Source organism: Mesoplodon mirus (genome assembly GCF_964341445.2).
Source record: "Mesoplodon mirus genome assembly, chromosome: 3".
In the NCBI taxonomy this organism is placed as follows: domain Eukaryota; kingdom Metazoa; phylum Chordata; class Mammalia; order Artiodactyla; family Ziphiidae; genus Mesoplodon; species Mesoplodon mirus.
The window spans coordinates 158,324,101-158,344,571 of NC_138978.1; the positions used below are offsets into that span (position 1 = coordinate 158,324,101).

The following is a 20,471-nucleotide window of genomic DNA, read 5'->3' on the forward strand; positions in this document are numbered from 1 at the left end:
GGAGTCATTGGTGTCACCTGAATGGTCGGTCTGAGAGGGAAGCAGAGGATGTAAGATGATAGAAATCAAGCAAGAACAGCTGAGCTGCTGACGGTAAGAGTAAGCGATTTCCTGTGGTCACACAGGTCACGCCCAAGCTCCTAAACTCCGCACCTATCTACTGAGTTATTATAGAAGAAAAACAGTGTGGTTTTTCAAGAGGATTTTACTCCTCATTTTGCCTCGTCCATCAAAATTAATGGCAAGTTCCAATTTTCATTACACTTTCTTTGCAGCTCACACTAGTTTCCTTACATTGAGCTTTCTAGATGACTATTATTAATCAAGTACGAGCCCCCCCCCCCGGTGCCCTCCTTCACTCTTGTGATTACATGCAAGGTCTTCCAAGTCACAGAGGCTGGTTGGAATCTAACCCAGCAGTGTGACAAGGCTCATTACCTAACTTCTCTGGCCTCGGTTTCCTCGTTTGCAAAATGGGGGCGGTGGTACTCATCTATTAGAGTTGAGAAGAGTGCATGAGAGAATGCAAGTAAAACTCTCAGCACATTGCCGTCAAAGGCTCAATTCATTTTTGCTGTTACAGTATTGAAATCTCCCTGAAGGTAGACTACTGCAATAGGACTACTTTTACCTAAGGCGTGCAGCACTGACCTGAGGCCGTCTGAGCCTCATCCTGCCAGCCCTCAGCGAAACGCATACGCAGGAAGAGGGATAAAGAGCTGACGGGTTCTCCGGGACTCGGCAGCCCACGGAGTGGGGCGGCTGGCTGCAGGGAGCCGGGGGAGGAGGGATCGCAGGAACCGCCCGAGCCCCTCGGGGTACCACACGTCGCAGGGTGCAGCGCGCCCACCCAGAGTGGAAATTTAGCCCGGTGGAGTCGGATTGCGAGAGAGCCGTGGAGGAAGCAGTGCACGCTGGGAGCGGTAGTTTTCAGGCCTCAAGTTCACTGGTCGGAGGATGGCCGAGGCGAAAGGTCCCTCCCCGGTCCCGCCTTTTGTCCACGTCTCACTTCTCCCAGCCAATGCCCTCTCCTGTCCCCCGGGCCAGCCCCTCTCCGATCCGGCCCCCATTGGTCCTGAGGCTCAGCGTCTTGGGCCCTACCCGGAAGTAGCGTTGGGGGAGGTGGTTTCCTAGACTACGACACCGGAAAGCTGGGGGAGGCGCTCCGGGCTGCTGAGAGCGGAGGGCGGTGGCAACGCTGGCGCTGGGGACCGGCTCGGTGGCTTCGGGAAGCAGCTCGGCGACGGCGGCCGCTCGCGTTCCTCCGCATCCCGGCCTCGGCACGGCTCGCAGCTCCTTTGCCACCGGCGTCCGGCAATGTGTCCCACCGGCCGGGCGTAGCAGCTGCGCGTGCGCGTGCGCGGAACCGCGGGGCCATGAGCGAAGCCGGCGGCGGCCGGGGCTTTGGGTCTTCGGTCCCCCAGCGAGCGCCATGGAGCCTGGTGGCGGCGACGGCCGCGCTCTGCCTGGTGTCGGCCACGTCCGTGTGGACGGCGGGGGCCTCGCCCATGAGTAGGGAGGAGAAACAGAAGCTTGGGTAAGGGTGCTTGGAAGCCTGGGGTGGGTTTCCTCGTGAGGCTGACCACGGGCGAGTTGCCTGTCATTGCGACCCGGGAGCCCAGTGGCCTCTCCTGCCGCGATTGGGACGGCTGTTGCCTCGAGAGAACCCTGGCGGGGTGGACAGGGTCCGGGAAAGTGGGGGTCGCTGCCCGCGATGCGACCTCGCGGGACTGTCGGGGTGTCGCCCGCGCCGTCTGTGACACGTGCAGGCTCCTTAAGGCCAGCCGCGGTGTGTCAACGCGGCTGCCATGTCACTGGCCCGTGAAGGGGGCTACAGCCCGTTTCCCTGCGCGTGAGAGTTCCGAGGTTGCCTTTCATCAGAGACGTGGTTAGATTTCTTGCACAAGTGAGCTCCCAGGTGGGAAATGTTGCTGATCTCACAGCAGTTAAGGAAATCATGTTTACACCTGTTACGGAATAGGGGGCGTTCATTGGAACTTGAACTTTACACATTTTACCATTTCCTTGCAGTGCTTTCTTGCACTGCATTTTCATAGTAGAACAATATTTGATGGTAGTATTCAAAAGCCCTAATTAAATATACCTATTCACTTTACTCAAAGTAGTTTTATCAGTCTTGAAAGTCATAAAATCATCAGTTATATGTACAGCATTTAATTTAGAGTAAGTGTTCCTAATACACACCAGATCCCACAAATGAATAAGGAAAAAGGCAAGAACCAGTAGAAAATGGGCAAAGGACGTGAAGAGTTAATTCACACAAGAGGAAATGCAAATGGTCAATAAACGTGAGGTTGATTTATAATCAACCTCATAAATGTGAGAGATGCAGACTAAAACAATGAAAAACCTGGGTTTTTTGCCATCAGGCTGGTAAATACTATACATGAATGGAGTACTGACTGGATAGTTGAGGTGTGAGAAGAAACTTGGTGGGAGTGTAAATTGCTGTAATTTATTGACAGTCTCCTAAAATTTAAATTGTATGTATTCTTTGATTCATTAATACCATCTCAGGGAATCTATCCTACAGAAATAAAAGCACTATTAAAGTAGAGATAGGTGTACAAGGATATGCATTTTGAAAGAACAGAGCTGTTCCTTGGAGCATCCATATTATGGAATAATATTCAGATATTAAGGAGGAGTTAGGTCATCGGAAGGCTACCCAGAATATACTCCCAAGGCCAAAAAGATGTAAGCTGTAGAATACTATGTGTAGTACCATCCCATGTTTAAAAAAAAAAACCAAAAAAATGGAGAAGAAATTGTTTAAGCTCAGAAAAACATGGAAAGATGACTACCTCCTGGAGTTACAATGGAGGTGAGGTAAAACCATTAGGTTTTATTTTATCGATATATACAGACTTCCATATTGTTTAAATTGTTGCAAGAGTCTTGTATTAGTTTTTAAATAAAATAGCAATAAGAGACACTTGTTGGAAAATTTAAAGTGTCAGTTATCAAAACAAAATTACCAGTAAACTCTAATAAGTGTCTTAAATTTTCTCTTTGTGAATTTAATGTATCACTGATAACTGCTTTACTGAATACCCTACTCTGTGCCAGGCACTTTACATATACTATCTCTGTAATCCTCTCTACTTCTTAATGAGGTGGATGCGATCCCCATTTTGCAGATGAGGAAATTGAGACTCAAGGTTGACTTGTTCAGCGTTACAGAGCTAAGTAAATGGTGGAACCAGTGTTCAAACCCGGGTCTGACTTCAGAGCCTGTGCTCACTCCACTCTGCTACACTTCCATAAGACTTGGAGAGAGAAGCTTCAAGTCTGTTAAGGACAACAAGTATTTTTATTTGATCACAACTCCCCTTTCTCCTTTTTTTGTTAAAAAATTTTATTTGAAGAAAAGTCATTGGATAACTGATTTTTGACCAAAATAAATTTTTAACTGTAGAGCTCCAACCAAATTGGCTTGCGATTTCAGCTCAAATTTTGAGATCATTTATGAAAGTGAAGTTACAATTATTTAGGCTTGTTAATTTAGATTGCCTTACTCTAGGGTAAGAGTAGAATAAGAGTCTATAGCTACAAACCACAAAAACACATTGCTTGACTGCTTTCTCATCCAGGAATTTTCAGGAAATAGAACTATGATTTATTAGGTTTACCTGTACAATTTTTTTTGAAAATCCAAATAATGATTTATGATAAAAAAACAGAAAATGCCTATCCCTTTCCCTACCCTCCGCCCAAACTAAACTGATGATAAAGACTGAAATTATCATGAATAGTAAGCAATTGCTCGGTTGCTTGCAGTTTATAGTTTATGGAATTACTTACCTGGTTATATGTAGTCTTATACTTCCTGGAATTCATTTTTTGTTTTTGTGTTTTAAATGTTACAAAAGTTGTTAACGTTTTTACTTAAAAAATGAAGTATAAAACAGTTCAATTTCTGTAGCATGTTGGCAAGCAATGTAACTTTAGAAAAAGCCGATTTATAGATCTAATTTCCAGTACATTTTTATCCATTTGTTGAATAGATATAAAACCTTATAGAAAAAAATCTCTGTATAATATAGTAATTATTCTACCATTCTGTATTTAAATGAGTGTTAGGACTTATATGTGTAATTAAGAAAGTGAGAGAGCTCAACTGGATATTAAAGACCTCCACTTTGAAGTATTTGTTGTGAAATTTGATGATCATGGGCTGCATAAATGTAAGGATTGGAAAATAAGGTGTCCTTGTTTGCAGTCGTGATTTATTCATAGTCTTGAAGCTTGAATGCTTGCAAAGTTGGGTTAACAAGTTAAAGCTTATGTTACCTGTAATACACGTGTCTAGGCACTACTATTACCAGTTACAGAAATTTACTTCTTGACAATAATTTTGTATTAATTCTATTTCAGGGGAAGGAAAAAAGAATTTCCATATTCCATTTACTGATATCAGTGCTTGAAGGGAAAATTTAGCTCCTTTTTGTTTGTTTGTTAGCTAATTTGAGAGCTCTTTATCACCTGCAATATAATAAAAAAAAGTCTAGAAGGATTTTTTGAGATACTCTGTAATTTTCTGAGATAACTTGATCCATATTCTATCATACATATAAACATATAAAGAATTAGTGTTTTAGCAAAGTGACTTATCACCTTGTTAATGATTAGGTGTTTTAAATGATTATTATTTATAAAAAGTTGTCAGGACTTAGCTTGTTCAGTTCACAAGTTTGAGTGTACTTGAGTCTGCTGGTTATTATAGCCAGGATCTGGAAATTAGTCCTTTTCTGTCTGCTGGCTATATTATTACCAGTATTTCATCATCCATGATTACAATTTTTTAAATGATAATTGCAATATAACAGGAGGTAAAGTAAAAATATATCCAGCCATTTTCTTTAATATTCTCTTCAATTCTTGCCATTAGTGATTGGAACTTTGGAAATAATAGTAAGAATTAATAAAAGATTATTAAAATGTTTTTCTTTTGCTAATTATTGAGAGACTTGGCCTTGCCTAGCCATAACATTTTTTGCAGTTTTTCCTATAACCCTCACTCCCCCAATTTGAGAGTGTTTAATTGAAAGACTGATTCCTTGGTCCCAGTCTTGCAGATTTTGACTTAGTAAATCTGGTGTGGGGATCAGAAATTTCCGTTTTATACAGTCATTTTGGGGATTTTGAGAAACAGAGTTAGCCAAAATACACAGATCTCTTTTCGAGGATTAGTTTTCTCATATCAGGGGTGAATATTGTTTATTTGACTTTTGACAGTTTTTTAAAGGAGCCAAAGGTACATCATAAAATCATAAAATGTATCTTTTGGAAATATGACAAACATATTAACAGAAATTAGTTTTCTCATATCAGGGGTGAATATTGTTTATTTGACTTTTGACGGTTTTTTAAAGGAGCCAAAGGTACATCATAAAATCATAAAATGTATCTTTTGGAAATATGACAAACATATTAACAGAAATGTGTTAAACTAGGCATTAGTGATCTTATTCAGTTTAAGGGGAAAGGCAGAGGCTTCATAGAGTATCGTTATTTCATAGCAATACACACACCAACCCCTTTCTTTTGGTAGAATGTATAGTATAAGCAATAAATGGTAACAATTATTTCTTTTGGATCTGGTCAGTATTTTCACCTTTCAGGGCATTTATGTTAAATAATTTTGTTACGAGGTAATTGTTTTTCATCATCAGATTTTCTTCTCTCTTCATGGCATGTATCATTCAGCAGTTTTCTTAGGAAAGATTGTAAGATGACTTTTACATAAATTGCTAGAATAGGAAAAGTTTGGCTCATCTCTGTGTGATTCATGAAAGCTTGTCTACTAACATGGGTGTATTTCCTGACCCTGTTTATGTTCCTTCCTAACTAAATTTTTCTTTTATTTTTTACTGGTATATGTTTATGAAGGAGCATTAACTTTTTGAAAGACAATAAATAGAATATACTTAACTTTTTCCCATTTCTGCTCTTTTAAAATTAGGAATCAAGTACTGGAAATGTTTGATCATGCTTATGGTAACTACATGGTAAGTAGAAAGCTTATCTTTATATACCATTTATGAGAGCTGATTATTACGTGAGCACAGTCAACTGGGAATTTTAAAACCTGAATTAATAAGTTTTATTTCCTTTAAAAAATTGTTATTAATTTTTTTAAAGGAAGTTTTTAAAAAATAGTACAAACATAGGCTAACAGAGTATTCCTGATAGTGGTTCTTAGAGAACCAATTTATTGAATAGGTAAGAATAAATTGAATTAGATTATGAAACTTTGTATTTAAATAGTTTCCTTTGATGCTATCAACAGTGTTTATTAAATATATAGTTAAGGTGGATGTAAACATGAATAAGATGTTATCTCTGGCCTTAAGGAAAATGATTCTCTTAATTAAAAAAAAAAACTATTTACAAAATTACTTTATTCACTCTGAAAAAAACAATTGCTAAGAGAGTCAAACTGTCACCTAGTTTCTGTCCAAATTATATCCTCATAGTATGCCTTGATTTGAATATATTTTGCTTTCTAGATATGCTGATCCATATTGTTTTAAAATGTCTTAGTGCTCACTTGAGATGAAGTAGCAAGTTCAGTTTTACAAGATGAAAAAGTTCTGGAGACCTGTTGCGCCATGGTGAATATACTTAACGCTGCTAAACTTACACTTAAAAATGGTAAATTTTCTGTTACATGTTTTGAACCACAATTAAAAATTTAATCCCCCTATAGTACAGGGGTAGGAGGTGGGGAAGGACATCTGTAGCTGCTCCCCCACCCTGGCCACCTCTTGCCACTCAATAAAATGATCTTAAACTGCAAAAACATAGTGATAATAATTTTTAAAAGATAACTAGCCAGCAAATTTTAGAGTTCAGAACATAATTTTACATGTAAATTTGTGTAATTTTGAAGTTTAATCAAATTATTCTGAGAATTACTTCTTATGCCTTGTTATGTCAGCAGATCTTCTTTTATGATTAAGGCCTATAAAATGTAGTTGGGAAAAGTTTGGCAGAGAACTAACTTTAATTGATTCTGCTTTAAGAAGTTTTCAACTGATTCTGAGTCCATTTTTCTATTACCCAAAAATCTTTATATATTAACATTATCTTTATGAACATGTAAGTACATATGCTTTTATGCATTTTTGTATTTTTAAACATGTCTTATATTTGATAATTCTTATTCCCTTTTATACTGTACAGTTTTTAAGAGTACATACTGAGTTCTTAAATGTTTTAGGACATGATGGAGATGAAGTTTCAGGTGTTTTTAACCATGTTGAAAACACAGTTTTGAATTCATTTCTCAAGACTCAGCCATTCCTTTAACATTTCTTTCAAAATCATTTATCCCTGGTTAATTCAATTTGGGCAAAGCATAATTTAACAAATCTAAGCTAGTAGTTTTGAGGCGGCCAAGTGGGTCCAGGATACACCTTCAAACCTAAGCCATGTCATAAATGCATACTTTTTGTCCCAAAGTTGAATACAGTGGTATACAGCTGGATTAATTCAATACATCTCATTCTGAATAGGGTCCTCTCTTTGTAAAGCACGGTATCTTTAACATCTTTTTCCTTATTAGGTAAACAGCTGAAAGTTATATCAGTACATTTTTTCCTACTATAGAAATGGGTTTCTGACAGAGCAGGTACCAAGGGCAGCCCTCAGAGGACTTCCTGGTCCAATTCCTATTTATTGGACCCTAATTGGGTAACTTTCTATTATACCCACCTGCCTGCAAGATCTAAAATGAGAGGGATTTCAATTCCAAAGACTGGAAACTCCTGGAATTAACACCCCTCTCCATTTTTCCAGTGGAGTCACACCCTTCGCAGTCTACTGCAATATGTATTTTAAAATATTCAACTGTTTTACAACATGAGTGACTCTTGCAATGTACTTGTGCTATGCTCAATTTATGTGAAGTTTGTAACCCAAGATTTAGTCTAGAATTCACACTTCCCCTTTTCAAGTTCTCAGCTAACATGAAACAGTTCTAAAATATTAAACAGAGACCAGGTGCCCTTACTTGTTATATGAAGTCAGTTGAAAATTTTTTCTAGTTCCTATACTCAGAAACACTATTAGCTTGCTATAGAGTAAAAGGTATATAGGTTTTAGAGTGAGACGGGTTTGAGTTCAAATCCTATCTCAGCTATTTAGCGTGGACCCTAAACAGATCATTTAATCCCCCTGAGCAGTGTCTTCCTATGTAAAATGGGGATAAGTACAAAGGATTATTGTAGATTCTAGGATTTTCGAGAACAGGAGACCATTTTCTTTAATTTTTAATAAATTCATCTATATGTCCGGTGCCTAGCTAGCATCATGCCTAGTACATAAATGTTTTATGTTTTGGTTTTTTGGTTTTGAAAGAATTGAATTGAATTCTTGTGAAGGTGTAATCAAAAAATTTTTTTGCACTTGATTATTGTGATATATCTTTGCCTTTTAAAATCAAAGAAATCATTTAGTAAATTTTATTAAAAATACAAGTTAACGGTAAATTTGGGGATCTATAACTCTGTTTACTTTGGTGTAGTCAGTTGCCTACTATGCTAAAATGTAAAATGCCTGGCACATGGTAGGCATTTAATAAATGTTGAAAACTTTTCATTTCTTATTAGTTTTTAAAAATATTTCTCTCTAGTATACAATTACAGCAATGCCTTTTAACTTTCCTTGTTCCCGGGAAAACACTGCTATTTCCCAAAGACAAGCAAAATAATATGGTTAAGAGCAAGAATTCTGGAAATGGAGCAGGACACCCTGAAGTGGCTCTGCCACCTACCAGCTGGGTTACAATGGGAAAGTTACCAGATCTCCCTGAACCTATTTCTTCATCTCTCCAAAATGGTTCACCTGCCTCACAATGTTGTTGTAAGGATTAAACAAGTTAATACAATTAAAGTGCTTAGAACTTGTGTCCAGCAAATAGGAAGCGCTGTGTAAGAGTTTACTGCTACCAGCTGCTGCTGCTACCATCACTGCTGCTAGTAATTCAGTCTCTACCTGAGACTGAAATTGCCCTCCTAAAATTTGTCAAGGCTTTAACTCAGAACTCATTCCCCAGATCGTGCATAGAACTTTCTTCAAACACTTATTCTTTCCTTGTTATAGGCACGCAGCCTTTGAGCTTTTTTTTTTTAATGATTCGCCAGGTTCTATTAATGCTGTTTTTCAATAACAATGCCCTGCCAGCCTTAGGTAGATTACTACAGCTCTACCATCTCTTGGTGTTACATCCAGGAATTTTCTGATTTTATCAATTAATAGCATAAGTACCAACAATCTTAACGACTGTACTTGACAGATCTCTAGCCCCAATCAGATTGCAGTTTATCCACAATGAATTGCACAGATGGCTTTCTCTTTTCCCCAAATAGCATGAAATTAGATGTTTGTTTTGGCAGTTCCTGAGTGACCTTATTTACCTTAGAACACAGCTACTTTAGGGCTTCTATTAGCATGTTTTTAGTATTTGTGCTGAGGTCTGTTTGCAGATTAATTTAGATGACAAAATACATGTATTTAGGCCACCAAATAACCATTTTGGATCTGAGCTCTCAGATCTGATCTTTGTCTTCTAATGTTTTTCCTGTCTACTGTAGATAACTCAATTATTCACTGTTATAAGCAGAAACTACTTTGGTAGAGCCCTAAACATTATAAATAAACTCTAAAATTGTTGGTAAGCAGTTTCCTTTAACTAGTAGCATCAAACCAGTAACCACTTTTAAGCTTGATTTTGTGAGTGCACAGTTCAGAGAAAGAGATCAGTCTTTATCATTTAAATAAAAGGAACTGTTTTGGGGCTTCCCTGGTGGCGCAGTGGTGGAGAGTCCGCCTGCCGATGCAGGGGACGCAGGTTCGTGCCCCGGTCCGGGAAGATCCCACATGCCACGGAGCTGCTGGGCCCGTGAGCCATGGCCGCTGAGCCTGCGCGTCCGGAGCCTGTGCTCCGCAACAGGAGAGGCCGCGATAGTGACAGGCCCGCGCACCGCGATGAGGAGTGGCCCCCACTTGCCGCAACTAGAGAAAGCCCTCACACAGAAACGAGGAGCCAACACAGCCATAAATAAATAAATAAATAAAAATAAATAAATAAAAGGAACTGTTTTAAAATGTAACTTTCTTGTGGATTTCTAGATTTATGTAAGTTTTCTTAGAATTTTTTTTTTCTAATTTTTTAAAAACATTTTTTATTGTGGTAAAATATACATAACATAAAACTTACCATTTTAACCCTTTTTAAGTGTACAGTCCTATGGCATTAATTACATTCACATTGCTGTGTAAATATCACCATCCATCTCTAGAACTTTTTCATATTTCCTTTTTGAAACTGTGTACCTAATGTTTCTTTTTGATAGTTTCTTCATCAAAAAGAGTACTTGTGTAAATAAAGTAGTTTAGAAGTGATATTAATAGTTGGGAGGAGGGAAGATATAAACGTATATGTACATTTTTTTGCGTAGACGATTGTAGGACTACCTTTTATTAACCATTGTTCCTTGACCTCTACTTATAGAACATCCTAAAAATCTGCCAAAATGACTTAAGAAATTCTTTAGTATCCTCTCATAGTTTTTTTTTTTTTAATCACACTCTGATACTCCATGTAGGATTTTAATAGAACCAGGTCTTTCTATTTATTTAGGTAGAATTTACAGAGAAAAAGATTTCCAATTTCAAATGCATGGTTCCGAGTCAGACAGTTGTATACAGTTGTTTAACTACCACCACATTTATGATCTAGAACATTTCCATCACCCCAAAAAGCTTCCTCATGCTCCTATGCAGTCAGTTCCTTTTCTCCACCTCTGACCTCTAACAACCATTGTGACCTGCTCTTTGTCACTAGTTTTCCCTTTTCTAGGATTTCATATCAGTGGCATCTTAAAATATGTATGTAGTGTTTTGGTTCACATTCTTTCCTGTAGCGTGATGTTTTTGAGGTTGGTCCATGTTGTTGGAGATATTGTAGTTCCTATTTATTGCTCAGTAGTATTCGTTGATTTGATAGAACACAGTTTATTCATTCACCAGTTGATAAATATTTAGCTTGTTTCTGGTCTTTGGCTATTACTAAAAGACTGCTGTGAACCTGTGAATGCAAATTTTTATGTGGACATACATTTTCATACTTAGGAATGGGATTGCTAGGTCATATGGGAAAGTTACATTTAACTTTTTATAAGAAACTGCCAAACTTTTCTGAAGTGACTGTAACATTTTGCATTCCACACAAGCAATTATAAGAATTTTAGTTGCTCCACACCTTCTCCAACACTATGTATTTTCAGTCTTTTTAATTTTAGCCATTCTAGTGGGTGTGTAGTGGTATTTTGTTGTGATTTTAATTTGATTTTTTTCTGATGACTAATGATGTTGAAAATCTTTCCATGTGCTTAGTATATCTTTTTTTTGGTGAAACATCTGTTCAGATCTCTTGCCATTTTAAAATCAGGTCATTTGTCCTGTTATAACTGAGTCATAAGAGATATATATTTTCTGGATATCAGTCCTTTATATATGTTTTGCAAGTATTTTCTCCCCGTCTGTACTTTGCCTTTTAATTGTCTTAATGTCTTTTGAAGTGAAAATGTTTTAAATTGTGAGCAAGTCCAATTTATCCTTTTTCTTTTATGATTCTTTTATAGCCTACCTAAAAAAAATTTGCCTAGCCCAGGGTCACAAAGATTTTCTTGTTTTCTTCTAGCTGTTGTATAATTTTAGCTTTTTCAATGAGATCTATTACTCATTTTGAGTTAATGTTTGTATATATGGTATGAGGTAAAGGTTTCTTTATATATATATTTTTTCTATGTGGATATCCAATTATTCCAGCACTATTTGTGGAAAAAAGTATCCTTGCCCCACTGAATTACTTTGGCACCTTTGTAAAATCAGTTAACTGTATATGCATGGGTCTGTTTGTAGACTCTGTATTTTTTTCCACTGGTAAATATGTATTCATACATCAGTATCACCCTGTCTTGAATTAAGTAATATTAAGTCCTGAAATCAGGCAATGTAAGTCTTTCAGCTTTGTTCTTTTTCAAAATTGTTTTGGATATTTTAGGTTCTTTGCATTTCCATGTAAATTTTAGAATCATGTTGTCAATTTCTGCAAAAAAAAAGCCTATTGAGCTGTTGATTGGGATTATGTTGAAATCTATAGATCAGTTTGGAGAGATTGACTTCTTAACAGTATCAAGTCTTTCAATCCATGAACATGATGTCTCTGTCCATTTATTTAGTTCTTAATGTTGGCAATGGTTTGTACTTTCCAGTGTACAGGTCTTGCACATCTTTTGTTAAATTTATTCATAATTATTTCATATTTTTTATGCTATTGTAAATTGTAGTTTTTCAAATTTTAATTTCCAGTTGTCCATTGATGTTATACAGAAATACAACTTTTTTCTGATAACCTTAGATCCTTGCTAAATTCACTTATTATTTCTAGTAGCTTTTTTGGTAGATTCCTTAGGATTTCCCACATGGTCAATCATGTCATCTGCAAACAAAGACTTTTCCTTCTTCCTTCCTCCAAACTATGTGCCTTTTATTTCTGCTTATAGCAGTGGCTAGGACTTACAGTATTATGTTGAAAAGAAGTGGTGAGATCCTTGTCTCATTCCTAATCTTATGGAGAAAGCAGTTCGCCTTTCACTGTTAAGTATGATATTGGCTGTAGGTTTTTCATAGATGCTCTATATTAAGTTCCTTTCTATTTCTAGTTTGCTGAGAATTTTCATCATCACAGGGTATTTATTGAATTATGTCAAATGCTTTTTCTGCATTATTGATAACAATTTTCCTGAAACAATCTGTTGGTAGCAGGACTTTATTTCATTATAACATTATTTATTATCATTTATTTATTTCATATATTATTTCATAAGTTCAATTTATTTTATCATTGATCAAAACCAAATTGATTAACATATATTGAAGAATTTGGAAACTTTTGTTCTCATCGTATTTTGAGTAGAAACTTTTAAAGCTTGCTAACACTCTGTTGTGATTAATTTAAAATTTTATGAGACAACTGCAGTTTTGTTACTTATTTCTCTCTGAGAAACATTCCAGAAAATATGTTACCTCAAAGGATCATATGTTCAATGTAGAAGTATGAATAATTTAATAGTTTAGATAAATGGAATCCTTAACACCTGAAAAATGGTTTAATAAGTGAGTATAAATAGTGAACAAAAGGAAAAGGAAAATTTGACTTGGGGTGAAAAGAGAACTGAGAAATTATGCAAGTTCAATCAGTAATTAGCATATGCTATCAATATATGATAGATGATTTATTAAGTATCATTTAGTTTTTATTTTAGGAAGGAATACCTTACCTGCCTCAAGGAGGGAGGTGTTTAACAATAAGGATCTGGAATAAAACATTTGAAATGTATGTAACTTTATGGGAAATTAAATAGATTTGATATCTTCAACAACTCACTATTATAAATAATACTTTTGTCTTATTAGTAGGATAAAGTCTCTTCCCTTTTCCTAGTTTTTGGAATTGGTTTTACTAAAAAGTCAGTTTTGGATGCCACTTTGATTTGAGTGTTTTGAAGCAGAGTTATATCAAAGTGCCAGTAAATTTAGAATCTGATGTGGAGAGTCTACTATGTTTTGTTTTATTTTATGTTTTTGTCTTACTTTTAGCTAGGCACCTGTTCTACTTAATTGATATAGGACTCTTTTATCACCTGAGTTTTATTTTGAGTGATAATTTTTAAAGGTTATTTTTTCTGGCTCTGAGTCATAACAGTATGAATTTCTTATCCTTTGTCTTGGCAATACATTGTGAAGAGAAAGCATTACTGTAACCTCAAATAGCCAGGGTGTTTGAAGTGTAATACAGCTGTTTATGTGCCATGTATGCATTGCTCTGAATTTATGCAAACCAACTGTAGTTTGCTTTGTGGTTAACCCAAAGAAAAGGCTGTGGTTTTGTTTCTATCCTTAATGTTGAAACGGGGACATAAAGTATTTTTACACCTGGTTCAAAACTCCCTTATTTGATTATTCTGGTTTGCAGTTGCTATTAATATTTTTCTTACCTGGATGAGCTTAGGGTTTGAGTTTATTTCAGACAAAGGTGTTTGGGCATGTGTATGTGTGTTCTGCAAAACCCTAAAAATAGTAGTATTAAGCTTTATAAGCAGCGGTTTAAAAAGTAAGGAGCTCTTTACAATCAAATTAACATTTGAATGATCTCTTACAAAGTACCTTGCAAAATATATCAGCAAGTTTTAAAAAATATTACTTATGTTGAGTTACTTCTAAGTGTTGTTTATATGTGTTAGATATAAAACTATAAAGCAATAAAAATGTTGTGCATTCTGGTAAATCACGGTTCTATTGGAATTAACTGAAAAAGTAGTTAGGAACTTGACATCTAAAAGACACATGTAAAAGTAATTAGGAATTTATACTAAAAAAATATATATAATATTAATATTATGAAATATTGAATTCAGAATTTAGTAGCTGCATGTGGATTCTAATTATATCAAAACATTTGTTGCCTGGAATCCTTTCCTCAGGAAATAAATCATTGTAGAGCACAGAACTTTTTAAAATACCTGAAGGATTGCAGTCTGCAGTGCTTTTTGTATTTAGTCTACTTTAATTAAAAAAATTTTTTAATTAATTAATTAATTTATTTTTGGCTGCATTGGGTCTTTGTTGCTGCGCACGGGTTTTCTCTAGTTGCGGCGAGTGGGGGCTATTCCTTGTTGCGGTGTGCGGGCTTCTCATTGTGGTGGCTTCTCTTGTTGCAGAGCACGGGCTCTAGGCATGTGGGCTCTAGAGCGCAGGCTCAGCAGTTGTGGCACATGGGCCTAGGTGCTCCGGGGCATGTGGGATCTTCCTGGGCCAGGGCTCGAACCCGTGCCCCCCGCATCAGCAGGCGGATTCTTAACCACTGCACCACCAGGGAAGCCCTTTAATTAAAAAAAATTATTTTTGGTCTTTCCCTTTGTGTTGACCATGTGTTTAGTGTTCCTGACCTCTGTTCTGGTTTTTTGCTGCTAATGTGCTGTGAGTTTGGAATCTAGATAATCGAGTTTAGTGAGAGGCAGTAGGGTAGAGTTGGACATTGGGAATCAGGAATATTTTTGCTGAATTTTAAGAATTAAGAATCATGTGGACATACAAGTATAGGAGGAACAAGTCATATTCAAGGTACAAAAGATCAGACTAGTCTTAGAAACTTTGCCAAGGTGATACTTAATGAACAAGAAGGGTGTGGAATAGTATTTTCAGATTTCTGAAGGGAAGAACATATGTTGCAGGCATTTTATAACCATTCAGATTGTTCTTCAAGTGTAAGGCAAGAGCCAGCCTAACCCAGGAATACCAGAGAAATAACAGTACTGATGACACTATTTTAAAATACCTAAACAAAAATAACTTACATGAGAACAAAGTTCAGGCAACCAAGAGATGAATCAAAATAAAACCTCAAGAATGGAGAAGCCAAAGAAAAATGGTGTGCGTTGACTCCATTTAAGTAGAATTCTGACACTAGCAACTGTGGGAATTATAGTTCCAGACCAGAATACAAATGTTATAAACCTTTTAAAATCTTTGTCAAACATTAAAAATTTTCTTTCTGATGAATATAAATGTACAGAGAAATTTTTTAAATAGCTGAAACTATTATTTAGTATACCATAATTCAAAATATTAGAGACTTTGAAATTTAAAATGTTATTTCTTTGCAAAAACTTCACTCAGAACAGTGCTTGCCTTGCTTGCCTTCTTCTCATTGTATAACTCAAGATACGGACCATACATCTCTGCCATGCCTTGTATAGAAGGTATAGAAATTTCAATATTTGGATCAGCTTAAAAAATTTTATCCTTTGCCCTCTGTGTCATGAAATATCTCTGGGAATTCCTTTAATGGGGAGTTTTCTGCAGGCAATATTTCCTCTGCAATGTGTTTATCCTTTTATGTCACAACCAGTTTTTTCATCTACGTGGATAATTTGGCCTTCACTAAATTCCTCTGGCTGCATATCTAGATACTGTTTGAATGGCAGCAGTATCAGCATTCCATGGTCAGCTGTTTCTTCTATACCCCTTTTATGTTCAATTTGAATTTCACTTACAGTGTTATCACTTTTCATTTCTTTGTGAACTTTCATCCTCGTTGGTTAATTTCCTCTTCTGATTGTTTATTTTTATAAGTTGTCAAACTGTCATGTAGGATTATCACTAGGTGACAAGGAGGCACATAACTTCATGCTTGCTGTCTGTCTGTGAACTAAACAATAGATACACAGTGATCAGTCACTAATTCCACTTTGAAAGAAGTTGTGTGATTGATCACTGATTATTTACATAGTGATCTGTGGATTGAAGAACTAGCATCAAAGTTTGCATTCTGTGCAATTACTTAATAATACAGTGGTACCTGAGATTTGAACTATGTTGTTGAGAGTTTATTTAAGTAAATTGTGGATCTCAATTTGTAAGTGTATAGTGAAAACATGCAAAGTGAAAAGTGCCTATAATAATATAATTGATAAAAATCCTGAGTTGAATTGGGGAAAGGTATGAGTATATTAATCCTGTTATTCTTGTCAAGTAGTCAATAAATATTGTCTAAAGTTGAAATATGTAAATACAGTGATTCTAGCTTCTAAATGTTTCTCATAGTCACATTTTATTAATTTTAGAAGAATCTTTTAGGGACACTCCCCTGGTGAAGAAAAAACAAACTTCAGGTCTTTCTTATTTCCCTCCTTTTCTGTTAAGACCTCAACCAGTAGGTGGAGATATTCTAGTCCAGTTTCACTGAAGCAACTATCCAACTTAAAGAACCTACTTCACTGGCTTATGGCCATGCATGCAGGGCCAACAGCATCAAATCTCATACCCTTTGGGCATTAACATATTTCCCACTAAGGCCTGTCTTTTTATTCCTAATGCCCATGTTGTGGTCAGTGCAGCTTCACTTTCTACACTCAGCTATTCAGTTTTGGTACTTGAACATTTCTTTCCTCATTCTCAAGCTCAGCTATGTATTAAAAATAATTTTAAAAATTTATACAACATTTCATTGTGTTTGTAGACAGGAGGGAGGATTCTTGCATGTGCTTCATTATCACCAAGACTAGAAATACTCTGTCATGATCATTCATTAAAAAAAATCTATTCAATAGTATGCCAGACTATAAAGTGCCTATTAGTTGAATCTCTCTGTTGTACACCTCAAACTGACATAATTTTGTACATCAACCTATTTCAATAAAGAAGTACCTATTAAGAAATATTAAGAAATATGTGAGACCTATATGAGGAAACTGAATTCATAAAAGAAGATCTGAATTAATATATTGATGTATTCCTAGATCGGAAGATTTAATTGGTAAAGATATCAATTCTCCCCAATTTAGGCTCTTCCAATCAAACTCTCAATGGAATTTTAAGGAAATTTTAAAGTTATCCAGAAGAGTAAACTTGAAAAAGTCATTAAGAAAATTTAGAAGAAAATAATTGAGGGGAGTGAACTGCTTAATAACCAAGTATCAAGGCATGTTGCAAAGATAGAATGATTAAGATAATGGTTTTGGAGCAGGAAGTAGGTTTGTGGAACAAAGTAGAGGCTACAGAACTGTATGTTTGTGTAGACACTTTTGAACTAATAAGCTGTATTTCAAGCAGTTAGGGAAAGGATGAATAGTTTAAAAGGTGGTATATAAGAAATTGGCTATTTGGGGGAACAAATACAGTTACATCCCTATTTCACATCATAAACAAAATTAGATTCCAGGTGGAGTAAGTATCTAGACATAAAAAAAAATAAGAATACTGTTTTCAGAGACTCAAGATAGCCTTCTTAACCATACCTGAAATTTAGAAACTATGAAGAAAGAGACTAATAGATATAACTACATATATAAAGCTTAAAGTAAAAAGTACCATAAACAAAGTTAAAAGCCGAATGAAAGGAGAAAAATGTTTACTGTGTATAACGGTGTATAAGGAGTCTCTTGGCTAATAAGACAACTGATAGAAAATGAACAAAGGGTATAAACAGACATTTCAAAAAAAGAAATAGCAATGGCTAATACAAAAAGATATTTATCCTCATTAATAATGAAACTTGAGATACCATTTTTTATCCACGCTATTGGCAAAATGTAAACTATTGATCATCTCCTATGTTAGAGTATTGTAGGAGTGTAAATTGGTGTCTTCAGTTTGATAGTAGCTATCAAAAATTGAATATCCATACCTTCGACGCATTGGGTCTGGCTTTAGGGATTTAATCCATAGAAATACAAGCATATGTACAAAAGACATGGGCATATAGCTGTTTATTAAAGCATTTTTTATACAGTGAAAAATTGAGTTCAACCTGCATGTTCATCAATAGAGGAATAAATAAATAAATTTTAGCATATTCATTCTTTGGAATAGAATATGAGGAGCAAGTACTATGAAGTAAGTGTATAGGCTCTGGAGTCAGGTTGCCAGGTTCGAATTCTGGATCCATCATTTACTAGTTGCATAGCATAGGCTTACTTAACTTTTCTTGGCCTCAGTTTTCTCATCTATAAAATGGAAATAATTGAATCTGTTTCAGAGGGTTGTGTGATAAATAAAGTATATAGAACAGTGCTTAGAACATAAGTACTCAATAATACTAACTAATATTAAATTATCACTTTGCAGTTATTAAAAAGAATAAAATACATCTGTAAAATTCCAGCATGGAAAACCCCATAGTGATTTAAGTAAACAAATTTTAGGACAGTGTATGCATATGGCATGAGTACCTATTTGTAAATGAAATTTTTAAATGATATATGTGCATGTATTTCAGTGTGTGTGGGTAAATCTGGAAGGATAAATGCCAATTGTAACAGTAATTGTATCTGGGGAGTGAGATTGGGTGGAGGGGAAACAGATTGTCAGATTTTCAAAGAAATATTTTCCTGTATTTTTTTTTTCCAAGCATGTATTATTTATGGCTAAAAAGTTTTTTTTTTCTTTTAAGGTTCCATACACTGTAAGGATAGTAGAATTTTTGACTAACTTTTATTTTACTTAAAAAAAAAATGTGAAAAGTTGTGTTCTCTAAATGATGGGTGCTTCTCTTGTTTTCCTTAGTGACTCACTGAGATTTACCTTGCAGGAACATGCGTACCCAGCTGATGAACTCATGCCTTTGACCTGCAGAGGTCGAGTTAGAGGCCAAGAGCCAAGTCGAGGTGATGTTGATGATGCCTTGGGAAAGTGAGTATTAACAAAGGGGATGGCATGGCATCTCAGAGTTCCCAAGTCTTAAGACATCTCAGAGGCAGTGTACAGTTGTATATCTGGGGATTGGTTAAATTTCAAAGACTGCTTTAAGTATTACGTTAAGTTCCTTTATTCCTTTCTGTTATCTTTTGTAAAATATTAATCAGTTTACCTCTTAGATCAGTGAAAAGTTGAGTAGTTTGTTAAGATGGATGTAACTTTTAGAATGTATATAAAGTCACTGATGTGTTATAAGATGTTGATGCTTTAGTATTTTTATTTGCTTTTAAAAGAGCTAATGAATATTTCTGTTCATTTTGAAAGATATGTAGTTATGCTGAACAAAAATGTGATGTTAAGGCTCTTCAGGTTCTTTCAGTGTTTTACAAGTTACACAGTACTGTAGATGCATGGAAGTACTAGTTAATGGAAGCTTCCAGTCAGTAGGATGTAGATACGTCTGCTTATACATTCATGGATAAGATATTCAGAATTCTAATATTGTGTATCTTACTATACTTGTTTCTTAGATTTTCCCTGACACTGATTGATTCTTTGGACACCCTCGTGGTAGGTTTGATTCTTCTTGAATTATTTTATATATTTCTTAATATGTGTACTCAAGTATTACGAATATAATCATTACACAGTAAGTCTGAAATAGAAGCCTTCAGAATTTAAGATGATTTGATCTTTGCTTCTAAATAAATCTTTCACACTCTTGAATTGATAATGTCATGTGAATGTCAAGTGAAATTATGTAGAATCATGGAGATACTCAAATAATTTATAGGTATGGTGATGGCCCCTTAATCAGGAAAGTTGTTTCCCTTTGGACAAGGAGGTTGATGATATTGGAAGAAAGTAATTCTAGAAAATGCCCTTGATATTCTTGTTCCAGAAAGACATGCCACAATCATACTAAAATTGTTAAATTAGAATTTTTATGTATTATGTTCATTAAAAATTTAATTTTTTCTCAAAAGTGATTTTTAGCACCAAGTGATCACTACTTGGCACTCCTTTTAAACCTCATGGATACAAAACCATTTAAATTAATTCTAGCTGGGGACAGTTTGTGATGGCAGAGGGGAATGATTGAGTTCCAGATGTCATGATTTCTAAAGGTAGTATCTTTCTAGTTCTTTGCTCTCAGATCATTTATGGTATAAAAATTAGGC

The 20,471-nt window shown here is 35.7% G+C and overlaps 1 protein-coding gene across 2 annotated transcripts in view; it reads left to right on the forward strand.

Annotated features, from left to right (window-relative positions):
• Window positions 1-1,156: 1,156 nt before the first annotated feature.
• EDEM3 (ER degradation enhancing alpha-mannosidase like protein 3) overlaps window positions 1,157-20,471 on the forward strand; it is a 90,847-nt gene continuing 71,532 nt past the window's right edge. Inside the window, exons 1-4 of one of the 2 annotated variants that reach the window (XM_082616567.1) lie at window positions 1,157-1,537; window positions 5,987-6,032; window positions 19,184-19,284; window positions 19,821-19,860. In XM_082616567.1, coding sequence (XP_082472693.1) covers window positions 1,377-1,537; window positions 5,987-6,032; window positions 19,184-19,284; window positions 19,821-19,860 — 348 coding nt within the window. In that variant the 5' untranslated portion in view covers window positions 1,157-1,376. Of the gene's footprint in view, window positions 1,538-5,986; window positions 6,033-6,567; window positions 6,679-19,183; window positions 19,285-19,820; window positions 19,861-20,471 lie in introns of those variants that run through there. The other variant, XM_082616568.1, reaches the window with a different exon arrangement.